This window comes from Onychostruthus taczanowskii, unplaced genomic scaffold, assembly GCF_017590055.1.
Source record: "Onychostruthus taczanowskii isolate IOZ18803 unplaced genomic scaffold, ASM1759005v1 scaffold46, whole genome shotgun sequence".
NCBI classification, from domain to species: domain Eukaryota; kingdom Metazoa; phylum Chordata; class Aves; order Passeriformes; family Passeridae; genus Onychostruthus; species Onychostruthus taczanowskii.
The window spans coordinates 3,714,026-3,739,021 of record NW_024502125.1 but is presented as its reverse complement, the minus strand read 5'-3'; the positions used below and the strand labels follow the sequence as shown (position 1 = coordinate 3,739,021).

The 24,996-nt window shown below is 38.5% G+C and overlaps 1 protein-coding gene across 5 annotated transcripts in view; it reads right to left on the bottom strand.

Annotated features, from left to right (window-relative positions):
• Nucleotides 1-24,996, bottom strand: part of MAST4 (microtubule associated serine/threonine kinase family member 4) — a 277,213-nt gene that overhangs the window by 163,684 nt on the left and 88,533 nt on the right. Inside the window, exons 1-2 of one of the 5 annotated variants that reach the window (XM_041414728.1) lie at nucleotides 17,814-17,952; nucleotides 2,393-2,467 (exon numbers count right to left, since the gene is read on the bottom strand). The exons of 1 other annotated variant lie outside the window; for it this stretch is intronic. In XM_041414728.1, coding sequence (XP_041270662.1) covers nucleotides 2,393-2,467; nucleotides 17,814-17,852 — 114 coding nt within the window. In that variant the 5' untranslated portion in view covers nucleotides 17,853-17,952. Of the gene's footprint in view, nucleotides 1-2,392; nucleotides 2,468-17,813; nucleotides 17,965-24,996 lie in introns of those variants that run through there. 3 more of the 5 variants (XM_041414724.1, XM_041414729.1, XM_041414731.1) reach the window with 3 other exon arrangements.

Sequence of the window (24,996 nt, the reverse complement as noted above, 5' to 3'; positions counted from 1 at the left end):
CAAGGCTCCCAGGGAGGTATTCAAAAGATGTGTTGATGCAGCACCTGGGGACATGGTTTAAGGGTGAATATCAAGCCCCTGCATGTGACCCATCCACAAAAGAAAGGAGAAGGCATGCAGGAAGGATGAGGAAACAACAGAAATTAATAGCTCAAATTACCTCAGCCAGACCGGGGATGTACAGTACTTTCAGCTGTTGATTTCAAGAACACAGCAAGGGTGGTGAGTGGGTGAGAAGAAAAGCACATATACCTAGGACATAAAGCATTCACTGAGAAGTGTGTACCAGAGAAGAAGAAGAGAAGGCATGGCTGGCAGCACAGATGGGTAGAGGTGCCTGTTAGTTTTATAGGCTTACCATGGCTAAGAACTGCCCATTCAGTGAAATGTTACCAAAGAACAGGACTCAGAAGACTACTGTTCCATATTTTCACCAGTCTCTTTCCTGGACAGTGAGGGAGATTATGTGAGTGACCTTCAGATCACAGAGAACTATGAACTTGCAGTTTTTCTCTTCTCTCCCACTGGCACTGAAGAAGTGTTTCATATTTGCCTCCTCTCTTCTGCTCCTTTCCCTCCTCTTTCCTGTTTTCTCTTCTCCTTCCTTCTCTCTCAAGACATATTTTAATAAAAACACTAAACCAGAACAATGTTCTTACTATGTGCTGAGAAGTTTTTTTCTAAGTAAGTGGTCATGCTGAAACTGCTGGCAGTCATTGTAGGGGGAGAGGTGGAGCTGATGTGGTCTGTGGTAACAGCCCCGCTCTGGATGCTGGGCTGGTGTCCAGCAGAGCTGAGCTGCTGACATGCTCCCAGTGCACCAGGATGTTTTCCCAGCAGCAAAGAAACTAACAGGTAATGGCTCAGGACTCTAGAAACACCAAGCAAGACCCTTTCTGGTCCTTCTGTCCCAAGCAAAACAGAAGATCAAATACTAAGGTTACTCTTAGCTATCACACTGAAGTTTTGACAGCACACCTAACTTTGACAATGTATATTCAGACACATGGTAGGGTACTGGGGCATGGTGAAAAAATGCAGGGAAACTAGGTAAGAGGAGGGAGTAAAGCCTAGCACACTTATGTCCACAGAATTATGCTTCAGTAGACATTTTCCTTTACACATTGAGGCTCTACACATTGCAGAAATTATTTGGTTCTAGTAAACAGTAATGCACACACAGAAAGTGGTTTGTCAAGAGTATAGGCTGGTATATGTGTGTGTGTGCATGTATATACATATATATATATATATTTTATATATATATATATATATATATATATATAAAAAGAGAGAGAGAGAGAGGGAGACAGATAGACAGATATAGATGGTTTTGGGGAGTTTTTTTGGGTATGTGTTTGTGTTTGACTTACTTTTCCTTCTTTAAACCCCAAAACATCCTTTCCCAGACCCCCAAAAGGATACCTTAGTATTGATAATGTTGCTACATGCTGAAAGAAATGTTAAAAGTCAACATTACTAATACCTAATGAATTAACACATATAAAAACAGAAGGAATCAGTATGACAGCAGTACTTGGAATCCTAATTAAAATATAAGACAAAACATAGAACCAGAGCTTTTCTTTCCTAAGCTGGACTGCTATCACAGACCCACTTCAACCTGTATCAAAAGTTGTATCTAAATACTGCAATCAATTCTGCAGTATCTCAAATAAAGTGAAAATGGGATTTCCAGGCAGTGATATTAATGGATGTACAGTTTCATATTTGCTGGAGTATCACAAAAAAGTAGCACAAAATAAATACAGGTGAACACTGATGCTCTAAAATGTGCACTATAATTTATTTTATTAAAAGTTACATAGTACAATCAACCTCAGTGACCCTATGAAGTTTTCTGAGTACATCTCTAAGAAGGTGGAAGAGCCTTATGAACTAGCAAGTACTGCTATTGCATCTGCTCGTATCATCTTTTGATGCCAGTCTATTTTTTTACACTGAAACTTCGTATTGCTTCATAGCGCTTGATAAAAGTGTTTGATTATTTTCCATACCCTTGCCAATTTTTTGTTCAATGAAAGCCTTCTGTTGTTTAAGAATGAGACAAATGAATTGCACATGGATTTACAAAGAGACACCACACAAACTGATAAATGCGAAGTGGAACTTTTCATACAGTTTCTATTACTCTTTGCAGATACAAACAAAATTTCCCCACAACTTTCTAAAGTTAAAAAAACAACTGCCGCACTTGAGTAGGAATCAATTCAGTGCTCAAGTTCACCTTTCAAGATAGTGATTATATTATTTGCAGACAAGTAAAAATAACTAAATCCCCCACCAAGCACACAGAGCTTCTCTTTAGCAACAAATCCTCTGCTGACACAACATTCCATTTTAGAAATGGTCCTTCAATAAAGGCACTCACTTTTGTAGCTGATGGCTCCACTAGTCTCTGACGGTGGCGTGCTGAGCTGAAATGACTCTTCTGAGGCGTCCCTTCCTGACAGTGAATGACGAAAGGAGAGGAAGAACAGAGGAAAAGGGGGCAATGGATTGTGGAGGGGGATGGAATGGAAGATGTTGGAGAAGGGAGAGGAAGAGTATTTAACTGAACTGTATTTTCACTAACTTTGAAAAAGCTTTATTACATCAATTTAAGTAATACCACTGTACAAATATCATCAGAAAGAAAGTGAAGCATTTGTTTTAAAAAGCAGCCTCTTAAGGTTTTTCTACACGTATTACTCGCACACATTGAATGATGATGTCTCTTATAAATCCACATATACCGCACATGTACACATGCCTACTTCACTTTCAGATACACACATTAAAGCTAAACATTCATTTCACTTTCCCAAAGTATACACATTACCTTACATTTTCTGTATCAGCTTATGCAGTTAAACACAAAATTCCCAATCCAACTGGATTTATGCTTCAACACAAACATCAAAATCTCCTCTAGCAAAATAAGATTTTTTAGATTCATATTCTCCTCCCAGACCTGCAATAATCACCTTAAATTCTAGAGACTTTTACCTTACAGAGATTAATGCCTGAGGAAACTGAGAAAGACCAGGTTCACACAGGTGAAAGGTAAGTATTTTCTCTTAGAAAACAAAACTTGAAAGAGCATTCATCTGAAAAATAACCTGAAACCTGACAGTCTTCATTACATGTGCAATATAACAAGAGATTTTTCCAGGATATGAGATACTGGTTCCAAATCCTTTACCTGCTTAATATCCACGAGACAGAAGTGCAACATTTAGTTCCTTCCCCAAGACACTTCAAATACACTGCATCAATCTCTCCAGAAACTTTCCAATTTTGAAAGCCCCTCATTGTTGTAGTAAGTATGAACTCTACAGTCTGTTATTTCAGGTATGTGTCTGAAGGGGAGAAGATATGGCTGAAGAGCCTGCTTTTAATCACAGGAATCAGAGGATGAAAATTTATGAGACTCATTTTTTCTTTCTTTTTTTTTTTTTTCTTTTTCTTTCAGACCAATACACAATTCTCCTGAAAGTCTTCCCTGGGAATAAAAAAGTCACGGTATTTTAAAAATATAAGACAGACCTGCTCCTATTTCTGAGAAGATATTCATAGGGTTTTTTAAATGAACAGTTACTCAAATATTTTTCAAGATCTCAAGACTTATTTTTCAAAAAGCTTTTTTATAAAAGTAGTTTTTTACACCTCCTTAACAAAAAGTCTTTCACTTCTGGCATGACACCACACAGACAGAACCAGCCCTGTAACTCAAAAAGATACGGTGGAAATACTCAAATATTACAGCCACCATAGGAGGAAAACATCATAATTCACCAAATCCACAATAGTAGTAGTGCAAACTAGCTCTAATCAATAGAACCATCACTACAGAAAAAGTAGTTATCCGACACTTGCCTCAACACTTGGTTACAATTGCAGAAGACTGTTCTGCTGATGGCAATGTACTTTGGTAACATTCCATTCCATTACTGCTGTAGTGGACTAAAATCAGCAGTAACAATGGCTGGAAGGTAAAGAAGAAGGTAAAGAAGACCTTTACACTTCTTCTTTAACAATTTCTTTTAAAAATTCTCAGTGCCCTTGCCATTATAATCTAAGATCCAATTTTATATAATTACCAACGGATGCCTGAAAAGGGTCTCCTTTCTGTCACAGTTTGGAAACAATGGTAGAGTCAGATTAACCTGGACATTAGCTAGCAAAAGTGCTGAACTTCAGAGGCCCTACCTTCTCCCACATTATGGTTATTAGCTAATCTAACATGGGATCCTGTACTTAACTGAGAAACATGGAATTCTTCTTCCCTTATTCACATTTTTATTCTTTATTTACTGTCTCTCCTTCAGAATGCTTTCCAGAAGCAATTGAGAGCTGGCACAAACACAGTTAACACATAGAAAAAAACCCAATACACCACCAATACCATTTCAGAAGCAAAAACTGATGTGATTACTCCTGTGAAAAAGGAAAGTCAGAGTTCAGACTGTTAAATGTTTATGTGCGCTATGCCTTCAATCATGCCAGCCAGTACAAGATCCTGAATCAGAATATATTAGCACTTCACTTTTTAGCCCAAAAGAAGTTAGACTTCATGCAATACCGTCCCATGTAGGGATGATAGTTTATCAAGATATGTGAAGGTTCAACTAAGATCAATAAGAGATTTTAAAAAGCTAGAAAGAAGCTATGGAAAAATTAAATATAGAACATTTGAAGACATTAGAGACATTAGACTGTATGCATACAGGTTTTGCATCATAATGTCATGTTCCTTAGTATTGCATTTCAGCTGATAAAAACAAAGCCTTCTGCCAATGTCAGCAGTAGATACTGTTCCATACACGACTGTCTAATAAGGGCAGACAAACCAGAGTCAATGTCACAGAGGCACAGCGGCACAGCAATGACACAGCAATCTTTAACTTGGGGGGGGGGGGGAAGAAAAACCAAAACAACAATAACAACAACAACAAAAACCTACATGCTGAGAAGACTAAACATTCAGAGTCACTGCAGTTATTACCAGTAAAGCACATACAGTGGATCCATGATACCCTTGAAGGATGAATGAAGGATGAGGAACCAGTCAGTTGCAATTATAAGTTGATATAATAAAACTGCTGTCAGAAAACTAAATCCTTGCAAAAGCCAACACGATTCACGTCAACAAGGACAGCTAAAGGAAAACCTGAAGGATTCTAAATAATTCTGTGACAAGATATTTTAGTATTTTAGTTAGGTGGCATGCAGAAAATTGGCATGGGAGCAGAATGAGACAGAGACTTATTTCATTTAACAGGTGAGTAATCCAAGACATAATCTTGTGGGAAACACACATCTCGAGGTTAAAAAAAAAAAAAAAAAAAAAAAACAGACACCACATCAAACCAAAAGCACACACCCCACAAAAAAAAAAAGCAACACAGACTGGGACAATAAGTATTGCACAGTATATTTCTAAAGTCACAGAAGCCTGAAAATAGCTGTGAGGAAAAAATGTGCTTTTGACTGAAGAGGCTGGTAGCTAATTCAGCTATGTACAGGCTTTAGTACTGATACCAAAAGCAGTTTCCATTAAGAGCAGCTACCATTCACTGTGTGGCAGTTCTCATGAAAATGGCAGTGCCAAGAGAAAGGCAAGAATAGCAAGTGACACAAGCATGTGGTCTTATCTGAAGAGATTTCTACGTCCAGACTGAAGTGGCCACAGACCTCTTTTTTTCCTCTCCAATTTTATTAGCTGCCAGACCAAGATCTGAAACAAGTGGCAAAAATTCCACACAGAGGAGCTGAACTCACCAACAAATACCACAGCTGGTCTCTGACAGATCTGCAAGTATTTAGCACTGAAGTAAAAATAATTCACAGACACAACTCCATCCACATCAAGCTGGGCAAATCCTTAAGCTGACAAGACTCTTTAATTGTTTTTACATTAATGAGTGTCATACTGAAGAATACCTCCTCTCAACCCTCAAACCATGATCGTTCTAAACATGCTTCCTCCCCCAAGACTAGTCTTGGGCTGTCTCAAGACACATCTGCGCCCAAGTCCCATCAGTCCCTGCCACATCTTTAAGTGTCTTATAGAGGTGACTGATATATAGAGGTGTCCTATAGAGATGACTGAGCATCCTGGCATTAGAGTTTAGCAACAGCCGCAGCAAAACTTACAGCCAAGACCTGCTGTCATAGCTAAGACTGTATCTAAACTTTTGTTACTTTCCTTCACATGGCAATCTACCTCCTGTTGTGTAGTGTCTCACACTAGATGCAGCTGTTCCATTCAATTACCAAAACACTACACTGTATATTTTTAACTGCTCTGAAGATTCCTTTTTTCTTTCTTTCTACTGCAATGTTAAAATGTTACTCTGTCACAATTCGTCTGTTTAGGAGGGCTATGTAAATACAGCTGTGAGGGTACAGCAAAAATACAAGAAAGGACAAAGCAAATAAGAAAATTAAGAACAAAAATTATGTGTTAGAATGTGATGTGTTTAGTCTGATTTTTCTATTTCTTTCTTTCTTGCCTCAAAGGGGCCAAGATTTCAGCAACAAAGAATGTCATTCAACATCTGATAACTCAATAGTTTTAGGATATAGCAAAGAAAGCAGTAAATATTGTGGGATGGCTACACAATCAAGGCATTTCACACTACTAAAACCTTCAACGGCAGCATTGCAACACTAATTTACCATATTACCCACTTATGTTTTTTATTAATTATATGGCACCATTCAGAAAGTCAGCATGCTACCTCAGCATTAGTATTTCTTCTTATGCACAGCTTCCTGGCACTGGTTACCTGCTGAACAGATCTGTGAACAACATCAAGGCCATCTCTATCAGATATCTTGCCTGGTAAAAGCCACTGGTGATTAGACTGGGTCCATCCAGATATTATGACCATTTCATACTTAATCCTTGAAGTGTGTTAGTAGATAAAATTTTTATATCTCTGTTTTATTCTATTACATTCTATCTGTTACAAGGTTATGTCTTATCTGCTGTAAGGTCACCAGTAGCCTTGCAATCTTGTACAAAAAATTTCTCTGTGTTTCAACTTACCAAAAAGATAATGAAATGCTATTCCTGTTTCAATAACACAAGACTAGGAAATAACATGAGCAATACCATGAGACTAGGAAAGAGGAAAACCAAAAGATCTAGGGAAACTCAAAAGGTAAATTATTCAAATTTTCAGTATTACAGGTGCAGATTGGTTAATCAGCTTTTCATAGTCAAGAAGAAGGGGCAAAGAGTAGTCTTTACAGGCACTGGGGGTCTTTTTCTCATAAAGATTAATTCAGCTTATTAAAACAATTTGATACTTCATAAGAGATAGCAGCAGCAGGGATGTGCAGAGAGGGAGGGAGGCTGTACACATTCTGTTCCCACAAAAATTCACAAAACTAGACAGCAAAACATACTCTACTTACATGCCATGATCACCAACAGTTAAAAGGTATACAGTGTGGAAAAGCTGAATTACTCAAGGTGACATGCAAATAATGCAACAGATTGCTAATGAAACTATGAGAATCGATTTAAGCAGAGACAGACCAGTAAGTGTTCAGAAGCTTGGAACTTACCCTTCTGATAATATAGTATAATCCAAAAACCCAAAAACAAAACCTTGCGCTGGTACAAGAGGTAACAAACAATGCAGTATAATCCTGCATCGTAGTCTCCATGACTTCAAAGTATGCTGAATTTAAATTACTCATTTTTGTAAAACAGGGCAGCAGACAGTAGGCAAATCAGCATGCCAAGTGTGGGGGCTGGCCCACGTTATAAATTGTAACACCCAGTCCTTTCCTCTCAGCTTTAGATTCAAGCAAGTGTGAAATGTTTGGGGATTTACTGGGGGGGAGGGTTGCGTGGTTTGGCTTGGTTTTTAGCTACTAAGATGTTCATTTCTTGCTGATGTCCACTGCCCCAAAATTTGAATGTCAGTGTAATACTTAACTAGGCTCTGAGCCAAGCTTTATAGGCTGATCAGGAAAGATCTTTCTGCTTCAGAGGCATCTCACAGCCGAGAAAAAGCACAGTTAAGTAAGAAAAATGTCTATATAGTTATGGAATTTTAAAAACAGTCATAAATGTTTGTCAGTTATCTGACAAACAATGTCACATTATGGCACAACTGACAATCCTTACAGCCAAGGCAAGATATCATGTCAATAAAAAGCAACACACATGTGCTGTTTCAATTTTGAACAGTAAGAAAGCAAAGCCTTGAAAGCTGTCTCCCAAACACAACACAAACCAAAGGCCAGGAATGCATCTTGCAGCAATTAAGCTGTTAGCAACAGAAAGTACTGGCAGACGAAAGAATCATCTCAGGTAAATTTCTGTATCCCATTCTCGCAGCACAGCAACAGATGTTAAATTCTAAGTAATAAAAATGTGTAACTAACATGTTTGCTGGAATTGCTTGGCAGTCTAACACATCAGTGTGCCAGACACCCTCCCAATTAGCACGCCTAGTTATGGCCCTACCCTCTTCTCCAGAACCACACCGAGTTCTATGCAGTCAATCACTACAGCATTTAACAAAGAACACTGGGCCATTTTGAAGGAGAAAAGGGCAACAACTAATTTTTGACAGGATCCTCATTGATTACTGCATTTCCTTAGTGGTACTAGAGAGAGCACACATGAAAAATGGGTCCTTCAAATAAGACCTTTTTTCTAGAATAGCTCATTTGCAGAAACTCATCCATTTAAAAGTGACTGAATCCTCCCCATGTATCTCCTGAGAGCCTGAAGACAGGAAAACACACTTCACAAACCTATAAGCCAGACCAGCATTACAGGATTCAGCATCAGAAGAGGTTAGTATTGATTTGTCAGATAGACTTCACATCAGAAAGAAATTATATTGAAGTAATTGAAAGTGTCTTTAAGGTGAAACAGGCAATCAAAAAGCATACACTACTACATTTTGCAGCAGTGCTAAAAAACTAAGCGGAAGCTTCAGTTCTTCCTCTTAAAATAAAGGAATAGGCATAAGGTGCTACAGAAACCATTAAAAGACATCAGCCCTAAGCATACACAAATAAATACACAGGAACAGAAATGTAGAAAACAAAATGCATGCACAAAAAAAGTGGTTGTTCTCTTGTTATTCTACTCTAAAATCCCTGAATACCATAAAAAAATCAGACAACAAAATCAGTTCCAAAGTTTTCTCACAAATGCTCAAAAATATTCAAGTCCTGAGCTGCAATCTCAGTCAGGTAAGACTAGCATTTTGCTGTGACCATAAGGAGAATGTAAGAAAGAATGCCAGAAGACAAAAAGGAGAAAAACAAAGTTGGCATTACTGGTTAGGGAAATTGCATGCAACATAAAACAAATTCCAAAGACTCATGACAAAAATCTGTGCTGAAATATGAAGAGTAAAGCAATGCACAGTTGAGAGCAAGAAAGACAACTACTATTTGAGAAATTACACTGAAGCAACTTAACAGTCAGTCAAGATGCTGCTCCAGTCTAGCAGATGCTAGTCTCTTCAGAAGATCACAGCTATATGCAATGAGGACTTTGCAGTTACCTCATACAAATACATTTGTTAAGGATTAAATCTCTTATCACAACCACAAAACAAAGCACATGAATGCAGTAATAGCCCCTACTCAAGTCATAGATGTGATATGCTCAACCTTAAATCTTCTCTGCTGCCAACCAACCTAAAAAAAACCTCAAGATTTTGGCTACACTGTCCTAAAAACAATTTTCAACTGTTGCCTCCAGACAGTAGCAAATACTCATGACAAAAGTGACAAATATGAAAAGGCTCTTAATGCTTGAATGTTAAAGCCTTCTATTTATCATTATCAGTCTAATAATATACCATACTTGACCACTACTTTGCTTACACCAAATAAACTGTGATACTCTTCAATGTTAAAACACAAATACACTACTCTGTCTTGAAGAACTGAAAGAGACCAGCACATGAATACAGAATCAGAGTAACATGAAATGTAGCTCTTACTCTCATCACAAACATTTGCTCTAATTTTTCATTTATATTATTCCTTCCTTATTGAACTTCTCGACATTTACTAAAATCTCCAAAAAAATGAAGTAATTTAAAAAGCTGAGTTCCCAAGGGGCACTGAAGTCCTAAAATCAATTTTCCACTCATAACCTAAATTTTCCAGCTGTGCTCATGAGTGTTGTATTCATAAAACGTAAGAGTTTGGGGAATACTTCCAGGTTCTTCTGTACACAAATTCTGACTGCTGAATTCCCCTAATGTGTCTGCACAACTTGGGTACATACCACTAGGCTTTTTTAAAGCAACTGAAATAGTATTCTTCTAGCAGCATTAATTTTTAAAGCAAAGTGGTAAAACACCTTAAAAAACTCTTTTCACATCAAAAGAACTCAGAAATTGAAGCAAGAACACACTTCATACACTTACCACATTTTCCTTTTCACATAGAAAGTTACACTAAGGGACAGGAAAGGAATCTACATTCGCTGAAAAACAGCTTCACATATGTTTCTGCGTTTGATGTAACATGATTTATCTATAGAAAACACCAAAAATATTCAAATACACAAAACACATGCAGAAACATGCACACTTCAAGCTGTAGCTTTCTAGGACTAAAATACTATCAGAAGACATGACATTGTCTCCACAAATCACATCAATGTACTTCAGTCAATTCTACAGGACAGATATTGTGAACTATTTCCAGGTTCCAGACAGTTGAAAGTGAAATTCAGAAAAACATGTTTTGTTTCAAAACAGTAACTACCAGTTACCACAAGCCCAGCTTCTAACCAGGGACCATCTATTAGTTTAATTAGATAGTAAGTTTGATTACTAAAACATTTTCTTCAGATTTGATTACTTGCAACATTTTCTTTTACAGCGCCCAGACAAGGATGGAATTTTTTACATTGTGCTGCTAAAACTGGATCTCCTGTTTCTGATAGAAAACCTAAAAAAAATCATCCATATTGTATTATTTTTCAATGCACACGTTCATTGCTTTGAAATAATGTCTTGTCTTGGTTGGGGAGGATAACCAGATGTCATAGAAGTGTTACTTAACATCCTTATGAAACTAAGCCAAGTATATATACACAAAACAAAGGTATTTAAGAAAGGACAAAGTACTCCAAATAAAACATGCACTGCAAAAACCTGGAATTTAGCTGCTAAAGTCTCTGAAGAGCTTGTTTTTTACCAAGGGCACAGACAGTGAGCGCAAGTATCCTTTTTGTCTCTAATCCCAGCTGTTGTATGCCACTGAGAAGCACTAAACTTTAGACCTAAAATCAAGGGGTACTTGAATGAAGGGGCACAGGGATTCCAAGAGAAACACAAGTTACAAACTGAGACAAAGGAATTGAGTAAGATTACAGAAAGCATGAATTGCTAACCGAAGATGACATTCTGACTTACACTGGATGAAGCAAGAATCCTACAGAGAGTAAGATTAGCATTGAAGAAGTTAGTGCTACATGTATAGGGGGGAAAGTAAAGCCAAGACAAAAAGATCAAAAACAATTATGAAATTGCGGTATTGAGTGTTCTGCTTTGAAATCACAGCAGTAAGTTATGGATTTTTATGCAATTTTAATGTTCAAATTAATAACTGGTACTGTTACAAGCAATTTGAAGCAAGTATTGCCTCAATCTAATAGAAGGAATTAATAGCATCTCAAAGCCTGTGGGCAATTTTGAGAAAACCGCTAATTTAACAAATCAAAAACTTTTGACTTTTAAAGCAAATGTAGTTTATCAGTTGGTTAAAGCAAATCTAAAATCATTATGTGAAATATGACACATGAACCAGCATCACAATCAAAACTGTATCAAATTCAGAGGAAGTGCCTTACAAAAAAATTTGAAAAGAAAATACAGACAATTACTAGTTTCATTAGTTGTGACAAAGTAAGTAAAACCATTTGTCAAACCAAGGACATTTCATGGAACTTTATAAAACAAAATCCTGTTTCAATAAGCTACTGTCCTTCATGCAGCTATTATTCCTACTGTTACCAACAAAACAGGCCAAGAAAAAAAAAAATTTAAAAAACCTGCACAAGGAGATTTTGGAGATAAGCCAAGCAACTCAGAAATAGGAGCTAACAAGTACACAGAGGATACCAAAAGTGCTTGATTTTATGACCCTTAGAACACAACTGAGATCAGTTCAAATCATTACAGACTCTACCACTGAGCTCACAAAAGGATATGACACAAAGAAATGTTAAGTTTATGTTCCGCCTTCTAAACCTAATACAAAACAGTCAGTCAGCTTTGTGACATATTGCAGACTTAATCAAGAAATGTTGCTACTATTATCAGAAGGCATTAGCAAGAAGTGTGATATGGGCTACAGGCACCAAGTTTGGCCCCACACCAAATATTTTAGCTCCAAATGCAGCATGGTGCTCTCTTTTAATAAAGTGACCACAATACACAGAAAAGCACAGACCGGGGCGGGGGGGATGTAATCTGAAAGATTAAACCTTTCAGAAAAGCTTTCACAGCTCAAATAATAGCAAAATTTGTCTAACACAAAGTGTTTTAGAGGACCTGACAAACATGTAACAATGCATGAATGTCTGGAAAGTAGAGGTGAATAAACTGATCAAGAGATTGTACACTCTTTTAGGCCTGCAGAAGTGACAGCTAAGAAGGAGAGGAAATATGTTCTTTATCTCAGTATCTCTTCTCTCAGAAGGCTGGTCTTTTGCTTTCTAACAGCAGCTATCTATCACTGTCTATCACTATTTAAGCCAAGAAACCATAGATTCTAACTTAGGTACCTCTTAGTACTGAAGATGCCCTGTTTTCTATAACAATGTACAGAATGACTCAAAAAATAAATATGTCTCTATCCAGAAAAAAAAAAATTACCAAGGTTATACAAAATTTAGGGGTTTTTTCACATTTTACATCTGTGTATGTTGCTCATGCAATGCATTCATAAAATTAAAGAGCAAGTGTCACAATTTAAGTAGTTTTGAGTAGCTCAATTACTCCAAAATTTTTGAGGTTTTAGTAAATATAGAGAATTTTAGTTTGCAAGTGTGGCCCCTTTCAGGCAGGTCTGGGCACTACTACTAAGCAGGGCATTAATGCAGTGTGCAGACACACAGCTATTCCCATACAACACCGGAAGCGTTATATCTGTCTGCTTCTTAACTGATTAATCTGAATCCACTGCAAATTGCAATTTTTCTCTGTTTGTTTATCGTTTTTTTTAAATCCTGCTCTGGTTCCACACCCTCCACAAACTTTTTCTTCCATACACACTGAGAGTCAGAGAGATACATCAGACCTGATTCACAGTTACACAACTCCTCTTTGATACTGTAAAACCACTTCCACTAATAGAGAAACACCAGCAGAAACAATGGATAAGATCTCTCTTGCCTAGAGAAGAACACTGACATACGCAGTATTCAACCCAGTGAAAATTAAGAGCCCTTCCAGAACCATCTGTAAGACTGACTTTTACACCCATTTTTCTTCACTTTGCAAGAGACACAAGGCCAAATTCCAAGTAACGATCTTCAACTTTTATGATTTTTTCCCTCAGAAGACCACCCAACAAACACAATCCCAAACACAAACTGCATTTAAAAAAGAGATAGTTACACTCTACCTCTTTCCCTTCCTCTCCTATAGAGAGTGGGTTCCAAGACAACCCTTTCACTTCACACATCAATTTTCAGTATTTCAGAAAGAATTATTTTCATTAAACCTTCTACTCCAAAGAAATCTCACCTGCTTAGCAGCTGTGAATAAGGCCATTTTTTTCCATGAAGTTCTTTCCTTTCTTTCTGATTTCTCAGTAAATGCATTTCCAGTTGAGCCAATAAGCAAGCACTTAAAAAAGTCTGTAAGGTATAACTTTTTGCAAAGGTCTCGACAATTTATGTACCACATTTCAAAACATCTATCTACAAAAAAAATGTTTTCCTGTACTGAAGATAGAAGAAAGGAGTAGTCAAGGCTACATAAAGACTGTGCCCCTTGCCATCTTTTCTAGAAACATACGGAATGGGTATAAATTGATTTTCTCAAATCCACAAAAATAGCAACTTTCCATTTACACCACATTTTCCTTTCCATTGCCTACTTCCATTTCTACAACAGTAAGTCTGAATTTTGTGATTAAATTATTTTTACCTCATACCCATTCCCCTCTCAAATCAATGCATGTATTAGATTTCCAAGTGGAATTTCCATGTTGACTATAATCATATCACTGTAAACAATGCAGTGCAGTCACCCTGAATTTAAAGAAGGATTAGATTCCCTATGAAAATTTTCCAGCATCAAAAAAAAAAAAAAAAAAAAAGTGTCTATATACCTAGAGAGAAGAAAATAAATAAACACAGCTTTTTCTTTGACATTTGAGAGGTTTCATGTACAGCTGCTTTCTCTGCTGTTGGTCAATTTCTCTGCAAGTCTAATTAAAAAAGCTCATGTAATTACCCGAAGATTTACAAGACACTGTTTACAAGCCACTTAAAGGCGAACTGAAATTAGCAAAAGGAAAAGTGAAGGCCCAAAGCATCTGTCTGACAAAGTGAAAGCTTAATCACCACTGGAAGCATGACTGAAGCTGGCTGCTTCTGGCAGTTAAGATTTCTCCCACATTCCCATATCCTTCCAGATTCAGGGAAATATGTGCTACCTTTACCATCCATCGTCTGGGTTCAGAGTAATTAGTTTAAGGCAATACAAAGTATACTGCTTAGTCAAACAACTACAAACATAGGCAGTTAGCACACTGCAATTAAGAATGTAATTAATACCGTGCAAGAAGTAATTAGCTGCTTTCACCTTTTCCAAATTTATTTGCAAGAAATTGTTATTTCAATCCATACTAAACTGCACTTGAAAAACTTAGAAGTTGAAAGAAATTATCAATTTTATCCTGATGTTTCTTACCAAGAAAGTTTTCTTTGCAATTAAACCTTCAGAATCTGTTCATTGAAAAGGAGCATATACTACCGATTCAGATACCTTTATTCTTCTATGAACACAAACACACAACTAGACATCAGAAAGAGGTTGTAGTAAGATTAAGAAGATATGTGTATTCAGGTTGCAACCAACTAAAGGCTTCGTTTCTCTCAGAAGCCCCAACAGAAAATCTTTTACATATCAAGCTGAAACAAGATTTATCCAAGTCTACATATTTACTTAAGGCTTGTATTTTGAGATTCAATTCAAGCTGCTTCCTGGCTTTTTTTTAAACACAGCACGATGTGTTTAAAGGCATTAAACACAGCTACATCAGGTTCCTATCTAAAAGGAAATGGTTTGTGTGTCCTGTAAATCAAGCTTTGAAGCAAACTGTGTACAAAGAAAAAAAACAAAACAGCAGTTATACCAACTTCATTATTAATTTACTCGTACAATATTTATCATTGTATCCTCAGTTTAATTTAAATACACCTTCACCTAAGAAAGCACACAGCTTTTAAACAGATTTACCTGCTTTTAACATTTCTACTTCTAACCAAGAGAACTGACAAAGTTGCATGAAGTTATCTGACCTCGTATTGAAGATCACAGGTTCTGTGAAGATCACAGAACAGTCTTAACTCAGAAAATTTCCTTTTCTTTTCCCCCGTTGATTTTTGGGGGTTGTTGTTTTGCTATTTGGAGGGGGAGGTGGATGTTTTGTTGTGGGGGCTTTTGTTTGTTTGGGTTTGGTGTTTTTATCATTTTGAAGTTTTTTGGCGGTTTTCGTTTTGGTTTTTTTTTATTTTCTTGGGGTTTTGTTTTTTTTTTTTGTTTATTTCTTTCAGAATACACTCAATAGTCTTTACAACAGAATACCAGTAACATATGAGAAAGAAGAAGGTGCAAAATAGATGGATTAGTCCCACAGAAAACAAAGAGCGGAGAGTTATTTAGGGTTGGAGGTTTTTTTACGGTAAAAACATATACTATGACTATAAAATAACCAAGTCACTATTTTGGAATGTACTATAAAATCAAAAGGTCAGCAAAGTAAACAACTCAGACACTTAATATTTATTAACAAAACTTAAAACAGCAGCTACACCCCTTGTCATACAACCTGCTTTCCAGCTCACAAGACCATCACACCAGTCTCTCGGCTAGTTGCATGGACAACAGATGAAGACAGAAACAAAGCAACAGAGCAACACAAGGGGAGAGAGAGGACAATATAAAGACAGATTCACTTGAATGGTCTAATGAACACAACTTAAGTGTAAACAGCATTTCTACCCCTCCAATCTTTTTCTAAATGATAGTATGTCAATTGTAACACTCCTGACCACTGGCTGATTTTCTCCATTCTAGGACCAGATGCTAAGGACAGTCATAAAGTACACATCTTAAAAAACTGCATGCACTGCAAGTGTGAATAGGCCCCTCTGCTACTTGGATTATTCACTGTATAACTTTCAATACTCTTAGGTGACTGTAAATAGTTCTGTAAAATATTATATTTTGGTATTCCTTCAAAATTGTTTTGTTAAAGTTACAGCAAATAAACACCTGCAGAACTCAACTCATTTCTTTCACACGAAGGTTCAAGTTATAACTTAATCAGACCAGATTGCTGTTCAATTCAAAAGGAAGAAATCTGGTTTACACTACTAAATGGATTAGAGCAGGTTTAAGAGAAGGAAATTCGGTTTCACTATGAAGACACACCTCTTGAAACTTTTATATCCTTTAAAAGCTGTCATCTGCAGTCTCTAACCTGCAGCAGAGATTCTCCCTCCTACTTGGCTATCAATTGATAGAAAATATTTAAGATACAAGGACTGACTAAAGTTACTTTTTTATGGAAGTTACTCCCCACAGACAAGTGTTATCCTACAAAAAGTTAAAGAAAAGTTAATAGATTCTTTAAAGGGTCCAAGAGAATTTCAGGAGTTCCATATGCTACATAACAACATGTCCTAGAGATTCTACTTGTATGCCTCTATCTAACAGAAACTGTCGCACTGGATCAGCACCAAGTTGAAAGCACTGATCAAAAAGGGTGTCTTACTAAAAAGTTCAGAACTGTGCAAGTTTTATGTTAAACGTTTTATGGGGGTTTATATTACTTAAGAATAACGATCCCAAATATATGGAGACTTTTCTTTTCACCCTCCTCCCATTGAAATTGCAGATGTGGAGGAAAACAAAAGAAAGGAAGTACATTCATCGCTGAGAGCTACTTGAGCAAAGGGGCTTTCTGAACAATAGGCCGTAATGATGTAGTTTGAGGTAATGCTCCATTTTGGTGAAATATTCAAAAAGTAACTACACCGTCTATTCGGCTGTAGTCACATATTCTTTATTAATACACTTTGTCAATAGATATATAAGTATGCACATTTTAATTATTTGAGCGGTTTATGCATTATCCTAGAAGGGTATACCGTTCGAGTCTTGGGTTCAAACAACATACGGTACCAACACTGTGTCATAACTCTCACTGTCTTTGGGACACGGGGTTTTCTAGAGTTTAGGGACGCTAGCGGGAAAGTCAGCCCAAAGCCGCCCGGGAAAGGAAGACGCGCCCGCTCCGCCGTTCAACAAAGTGCGCCGCGGCCGCCCGGAGCGCAGAGCCCCGCCAAACTTTCACCCCCCCGGTAATGCCCGTCCGCTGCCCGGCCCGGAGCGCCGCTGGCGGGGAGAACCACATCGCCGCCGCCGCTCCCGGCTTCCCGGGAAGCGCCCGGGCACAGGCGGCACGGGCTGCACCGCCGGCTCCGCGGACGAGCGGTGAGGAGGGCAACTTCCAACTGCGGGGAGCGCGCACCGCCCCGCGGGCGCGGCGCCGCGCCCCGCCCCTACCTGCAGCCCGCGCCTCCGCAGGATGCCCGGCTCGTCCATGCCGGCGCTCCGCCGCCCTCACGCCGCGCGGCGCCGCCTGGCCATGCCGGACCGCCCGGACCCCGCTCCGCATCCCCGCAGCTGCCGAGCGCTGACATCACGCCCGCGCCGATTGGCGCCGCCGCCGCACGTGACCGCGCGAGGTGCGCGCCCCGGCAACTTCGGGGCGCAGTCCGGGGCCGCTCCCGCAGCGCCCGCGCCGCCGCCGCGCCCATGCGGGCAGCCCGGGGCGCCAGAGCCATGAAAACGAGTTTTCCTTTACTTGCAGGATGGAACTGCAGAGTGCTACAACGGCGCTGTGTAAGAAGCCGCGCCCCACTGGATTCCCAAGTGAGGCTGCGGAGAACCCGCGGGGAGAGGACGGATTGTCTCAGGGGGGCAGGCACCGCGGCCAGCAGGTCCGGCTGTGACCTTGGGCTTGTCGCCCGAGGGCCCCTCATCAGCTCAGCTGACCCGACTGGTGCAAGGAAAACTAGTATCCGTCAAAAACTAGGTGCTAGATCCTTAAAGGTTATGTCTGAAAACACAGATTTTAAGGAGCAAAACGGCAGTGGGAGTTTAGTATCTGCCAAACTGCTGGTTAAACAGATCACTGATATTCACCCCCCCCCACCCAAAGGCTGTCACCATACTATTAGCTATTCACCCATTAACAGTCCAAGATGAGACTATGACAATCACACCCTTAAATCTAGTATGAAAAAGAAATATTGATTTCCTGTCATATTGCATCATTTTGAGAAGTAGTCCATGTACATTCCACAGTAGTAAAACTGCCAGGAGCAAAAGCATTTAGAACAAAAAAAATGAAGGACTGCTGAAAGGATAACGCTGAGCAGTAACAGCTTATCTGAAGAACAGAGAAAGAAAATGCTGCTGTATTCCCTGCCCCCCAGCCCTCAATTCTTCTTCAGATGACTGAAATGCATTAAAGTTACTGTTTTACACTTGCTACAATTAAAAAACACATAATTTCTGCTATTAAGCTACATTTCTCTGATACTTCCAACTGTATTATTCTAAAAAGCAGTCAATTTTTATCTAAGTAACATGGTGACATTAACTGAACACGTTTCCTCTTCCTGCCCCTCCATATCTCCAGCTCCAAATGCATCCATCACATTCAGTCAATGGCTTAAAACTCAGACATCACAGACTTCAGTTACAGGATTAGAGCAGTACTTTAGTTAAGAAAGGAGATACTCATACTGACCAAAACTCCAGTTCCACAAGAGGGAGACAAGGAAAATCAAACACACAGATAGATTTACAAGTCTGTAGGCCAGAAGGGGCTATGTGACCATCCTGCCTTCCTCTGTAACAAACACTACTCATCCCTCCAGAATTCATTTTCCAGGAGTAGTATCTCTTTAATGCTGACTCTAGTGAAAACTTCTTTGTTTACAGTATCAAACTGAAAAGTAACCAGATCCTCTCAACTGCTTGAAACAAAGGGAAAAAATGTTATTTCCTAACAATATTTGATATAACTCCTATGGATTCCATCCAATATTCCAGTTTTCCCTTCTCCATTTCAAAATGTCATCTTCCTTCTTCTTGTAACACTTTAAAACTTTTTCCCAATCATTTGCACCCATATTGTTCTCACACAGAATCTCTTCTGTGTTTCTGTTTCTAAAAACAACACAGGCAAATGAATGACAATCTAAATGCTGTTGCATGCTTCCAGTAAGGGTGGCAAAAAATAATTAACCAAAGACTGTCAAGTTTCAAGGATGATAGGCAAAATCTTACCATTTGTCTCTCATGACACACTGCAAGTTTCAGCTGCAATGTTGTTTGCATTTTTACACCCAATCTTGACACATACTGCACAAGTTTTACTTTAATCGTGAAATTCAAAATCTCCCAATGCTCAATTTATCAGTTCCTTTAAAGGTAAGTAATACTGAAGTGTAGTTAGCTTTAGTCCAACCATCATTACAGCCTAACTGTGTATTTAAGTGAGTATGTATGAATTAAAAGTAACCCATGCCATCTAGCTCAGAGGTCAGTACTGGAACAACAGCGTAAGAAAGTCGTACTATCAAGTAATGTGTCACTGACAGGCACAGATGCAAAAAGTCCACAACCAAACAAAACACCTCAAGTATCAGAGAAGCGATTAATTTCATGGCAGAACAATTTACAGAAAGGATTATAGCAGACAAAGAGCACCGACGTACATGCATGAAGAAACTATCCAACTACAGAGTGCAAGTGTAACATGTTTTGCAATATGCTGAAGGTCACTGGTACAGCTACCCAAGTAATACTGGAAGGCAGAAGAATGAAACAAAGAGAAGACTGCCTTCCAGTGGAAGATGAGATAAATCCCAAATAGAAGAGTATAAAACTATCTCTACGTGAGAAGAGCATTCACTATCAATTCTAGAAGCAGCATTTTCCTAGGTTTGAGCTGCATTTTATAAAGGTGTATTGGAAGGAACTGAAAGGCAGATGTTTGCACATAGGAAGGAAAGAATCCACTGAATTTTCTCATAATTTATGAATCTCTTTAGTTATTGCCAAAAGTGCATTTTTATGTTTAAAAATGCATATAGCATAGTTTTTTCTGGAGGCTTTCATTATTTTTAGATTATTATTTCAGTTATATTCACGATCAAAATCATGGCAGGAAAGATTGTGGTATACAGGAATTTGTGTTTTAGAAGAAAAATCCATGCTCTTTGAAATGTTTTAATATAATTATCCTTATATATATGAAATACAGCAAAATACCTCACATATACTTTCACATCACTTGTAGCACAAAGGCTATTTTTTTGTACATGTGGTGCATGTACAAGTGAATTGTACATGCATTTTGTGGTGCATGTACAATTCACTTGTACATGCACCACAAAATAAAATCTGTACAGTGAATGAAAAAAACTTTTTTGTTTCCTTCCTCCCATCAGGGAAGGCAAAATTATTTTAGGACAGCAGTAATCAACAGCCAATTTTGCCAAAAATTTTTCTCCCCTATAAATGAAGCATTTGACCTGATTAAATGTGAAGGATGTTTCAAAATTCATTTAGACACATACTCCTAAGCCCATGTTTATTTAAAGCTGCAAAGAAACACGGTAGAAGATAGTTTGCAGGACAATTACATAAATCTAGTAAGTTTTTATCTTCATTCAACTGCCACTTTTTTGCATTACTCATACAGCTTTAAAAATAATACTGATTGACAAAACAAGAAAATTTAGAAATCACTGTAATTACTGAAATCAGCCAATCAACCAGATAAAACCTAAGCAAAACTATATAGGAATATGTAACTAGAGTTTTACAATGCAGATTTAATTTAAATTTAATTTTATGCATACACATATCCCATGTGTGGCTGCCACTCCCATACTACACATGGTGGTAGCATATGATAAATCATATTAATTATGCACCATGAAAAAATTCATTTGTACTCTGCCCCTAAATCTATCTCTGTCAGGGCTACTTCCTATACCTTAAATATTCTACAGCATCCAGTCACCGTCACTGAGTTTTAAAAATAATTATTTTCTTCCTAAATGTGAGAATTCATATGCTTAGAATAGATAACAAGCAATGAAATAATTGCCTTATATTCTGATAACCTGCTACCCAAAATAACAGGAACTTTTTTCCAGCACAGGTAAAAAGAGACCTTTTCATCGTATTTTTGTCCACTGATAAGCTGTTCAGCTAACTTACTATAAAAATTAAAGCATTTCAATTGCCATAATTTCAGCAGTCAAGGTAAGTGGACAAACTACAACTACAGATACCTAGAAGTAATTAACATTAATTCTTATGCAGCCTTTTTCTAAGCACATTGGAGACGAGAGAACTATTAGAGTATACCATAGCACGTTCCCCTGGATGTTGTAGTTACAATGGGTTTGAAACAAACTCCTGCAAACACTGCTTTTGTGGTTTTGAACGGAGAGCAGCCCCACAGTAATGGACCTGGGGGCCCTGGTCCATGGCAAGCTGAACATGAGCCAGCAGTGCCCTGGCAGCCAGGAGGGCCACCCGTGTCCTGTGGGCACCAGGGACAGCATGGCCAGCCGGGCAAGGGAGGGGATTGCCCTGCTCTGCTCTGAGCTGGGGCAGCCTCACCTCGAGTGCTGGGGGCAGCTCTGGGTGCCACAGTGTAAAAAAGACAGAAAGCCATTAGAGACTGTCCAAAGGAGGGCAACAAAGATGGTGAAGAATCTGGAGGGAAAGCCAGAGCAGCTGAGGTCACTTGGTCTGTTCAGCCTGGAGAAGAGGAGACTGAGGACAGAGTCCACAACGTCCTCAGAAGAGGAAGCAGAGGGACAAGTACTGATCTCTTCAGTCTCAAGACCAGTGACAGGACTTGAGGAAAAGGCATGAAGCTGACTGGGAGGGGGTTTAGAGGTTGGACATTAGAATAAGGTTCTTCACCCAGAGGGTGGCTGGGTACTAGAACAGTCTCCCCAGGGAAGTGGTCACAGCACCAGCCTGACAGAGCTCAAGAAGTGTTTGGACAATGCACTCAGGCACATGGTGTGACTGTTGGGGTGTCCTCCACAAGATCAGGAGTTGGACTCAATTATCCTTGAGTGTCCCTTCCCAGCCACAATATTTTGTGCTTCTGTAGCAGGTTAAAGAATAAACTTTCAAAGGAAAACAACATCACAGTTCCACAAAGGAGCTCAAGGATTTTTTTCTGAATGGTCATAAAAGAAATTGAGCCACCTTTGTGTTCCACATCAAAACAATCGTACTCTGCATGTGATTAATAAATAATCTAAATAACATTCCTGTTCTGTAGTATTCTGAAAACAGTTTCAGTTCCTAAAGGAATTTTACATTGAGTATTTTACACTGAATTTCAAACACCTTATGCAGACACATTTTTTTTCTATTACATACACATAAAAAGTCTCTAAAAACATCATTCAGAAGTTTTCAACTGTCCCATACATATATATCCACACCAAACTATCCATACTGTCACTCCACAATGCTTTGGGGAAAAGAGATTTCGTTAGAATCTTAATGGATACCAGATCATCATCACAAGATGTCACAGAAGCATGAAAGCAAAATCCATGTGTGGTGTTGGGAGATGGGAGATGAGCATATATATATTTTAATCAATCTGATAGAACTGAAACAAAAGGGAAGTGAAACAATATGAAGATTACCTTTAAAGAATTTTATACAGATCAACACCTAGCCATCCTAAGTAAGTCAAAACCTTATAGTATCACTCTGTACTTTTACACAATCCAAGAGTTTTCTTTAATGCAATGGTTTTAATGTTATCTGAGGAGAAAAGGGTTATGGAAACAATTCTATCCATCTGCCTCTTGTTCCTTCAAGTTCTAGAAGTTTTGTTATCTGTGAACTGTCACTGAAATTGGCTACAGCACCAGAAGTGAGACATTTCACAAAAATTAGCGGCAAAAATTGACAGACCAACACTTAACGCTGTCACTGAGACAAGCGATGCTGAAATCTGCCCGAACCTGCAGATACCTTCTCAGTCTGTACATCTAGACTAGGAAACAGAACAGTAGCTCTACAATATATTTTTCAAAAATTTTCTCATACAACCACAGTAAAGGTTGTTGTTTCAGTATTAAAAGGAAAGTGTATTTAAGATATTCAGTCAGTGCAGGAATATAGGCCAGCTTTATCGCAAACTACTTGAACGGGGTAATGAAAATCCACCACTCAGTTTTCATTATCTATTTTCCAAGACTTTATTTACCCATAGTAGCTATGCAATGATATCATATGCAGTTGCACATTACTTTAAGAAATTGAGAAACCAATTCTCACACTTTAGAGTGTTAGGGGCTAAAGTTGCCATGTCTAAATTTGAGACTGATAAAGCAAATTTATTAATAATTATTAACATACATTGAAATTCTGAGAAACTAATTAATTTAACAGAATCAAATTACATCCCCAACATCATAATCAACTACTAACAAGGCCCAGTAATTCATATACAATTTTAGACACTGCAAGCAATACGTATTTTTACTATTTAAAGTGGAAAGGTTACACTATTTCATCTATATAGCCATTTATGCTCCTGTATACATTTGCCTAATGTCCCTTCTGAGGGCCTATGAAAAGTACAGAACAAATGCTCCATGTGAAACCAAGAGTTTCCTTTCAGGGTGCAACATGTTAACCCACTACTTCCCAGAAGAAAACAGACACGCTCCACTAGCCAAATATCTTCAAGGCACCTCTGAGTTCTCATCTACAGCATTGGGAAGGCACTGCTACCCTAACAATAAAACCATGAGTTCTCACCAGTTTTTTCCTCTATCCTCCTTCAGTATTACAATCCTACCCACACACAAAGTGCATTTCTCCATTTGCATCTCTTCTATGCTTCAGAAGTAAGGACTTTTGGGCAATAATCACTGCATGGATTGATAGAGCACCATTTAATTTGTGTTCCACTCCACCACATTACACAAACACACATTCAGGTAGGCCTGGCTGGCTTCCTGAGCATCCAACATGCACTCCAACTAGCAGGTCCAGCAATGCATTAAGAGACAGTTTATTATTCTCACTGTATATAAGGACACAGATTACAAGCAGGGAAAATTCAAGATTCCTCAGTTAGCAACACTATAATTCTCTTCTTCTAGTGCTGATAAACAAGTTGCAAACCACAGCAGATGTGTGCAACAATTTATTACAGTTAAGGAAGTAGGGTTGACTGCTGCTGTTTCTTTATAAAAGAAAACATTGCTGATTCTGTTACTTATATTTTAAGGTTCTTGAAAATCAAGTACTTTATCCCATAAAAGCAGGTGCATCTTGCCAACAGTCACCACTGCACAGGCAGGCACCAGGAACGGGCACATTCCATGGAGAGCGCAGGTACACACTGGGTCTTCTCGCCACCTGCCGGACAAAATCCTACGTGCACTGACTTGTTCCTGGGTCCACCACTCACTCGGTGGGGCTGATTTGCTACCTTATGCGATCTGACCCTCATGAAAATATTGCAAGAAAAATAACTGTTGCAGAAGAAAACAAACTTTTCAAATAAGTTATGTAAAGAAGTTAATCAATTCCTCTTTCAGTGACAGAACATACACAAGAAAACGGTTCACAATAGACATGCCAGCTTCATCCACCTTGCCTTTTCCAT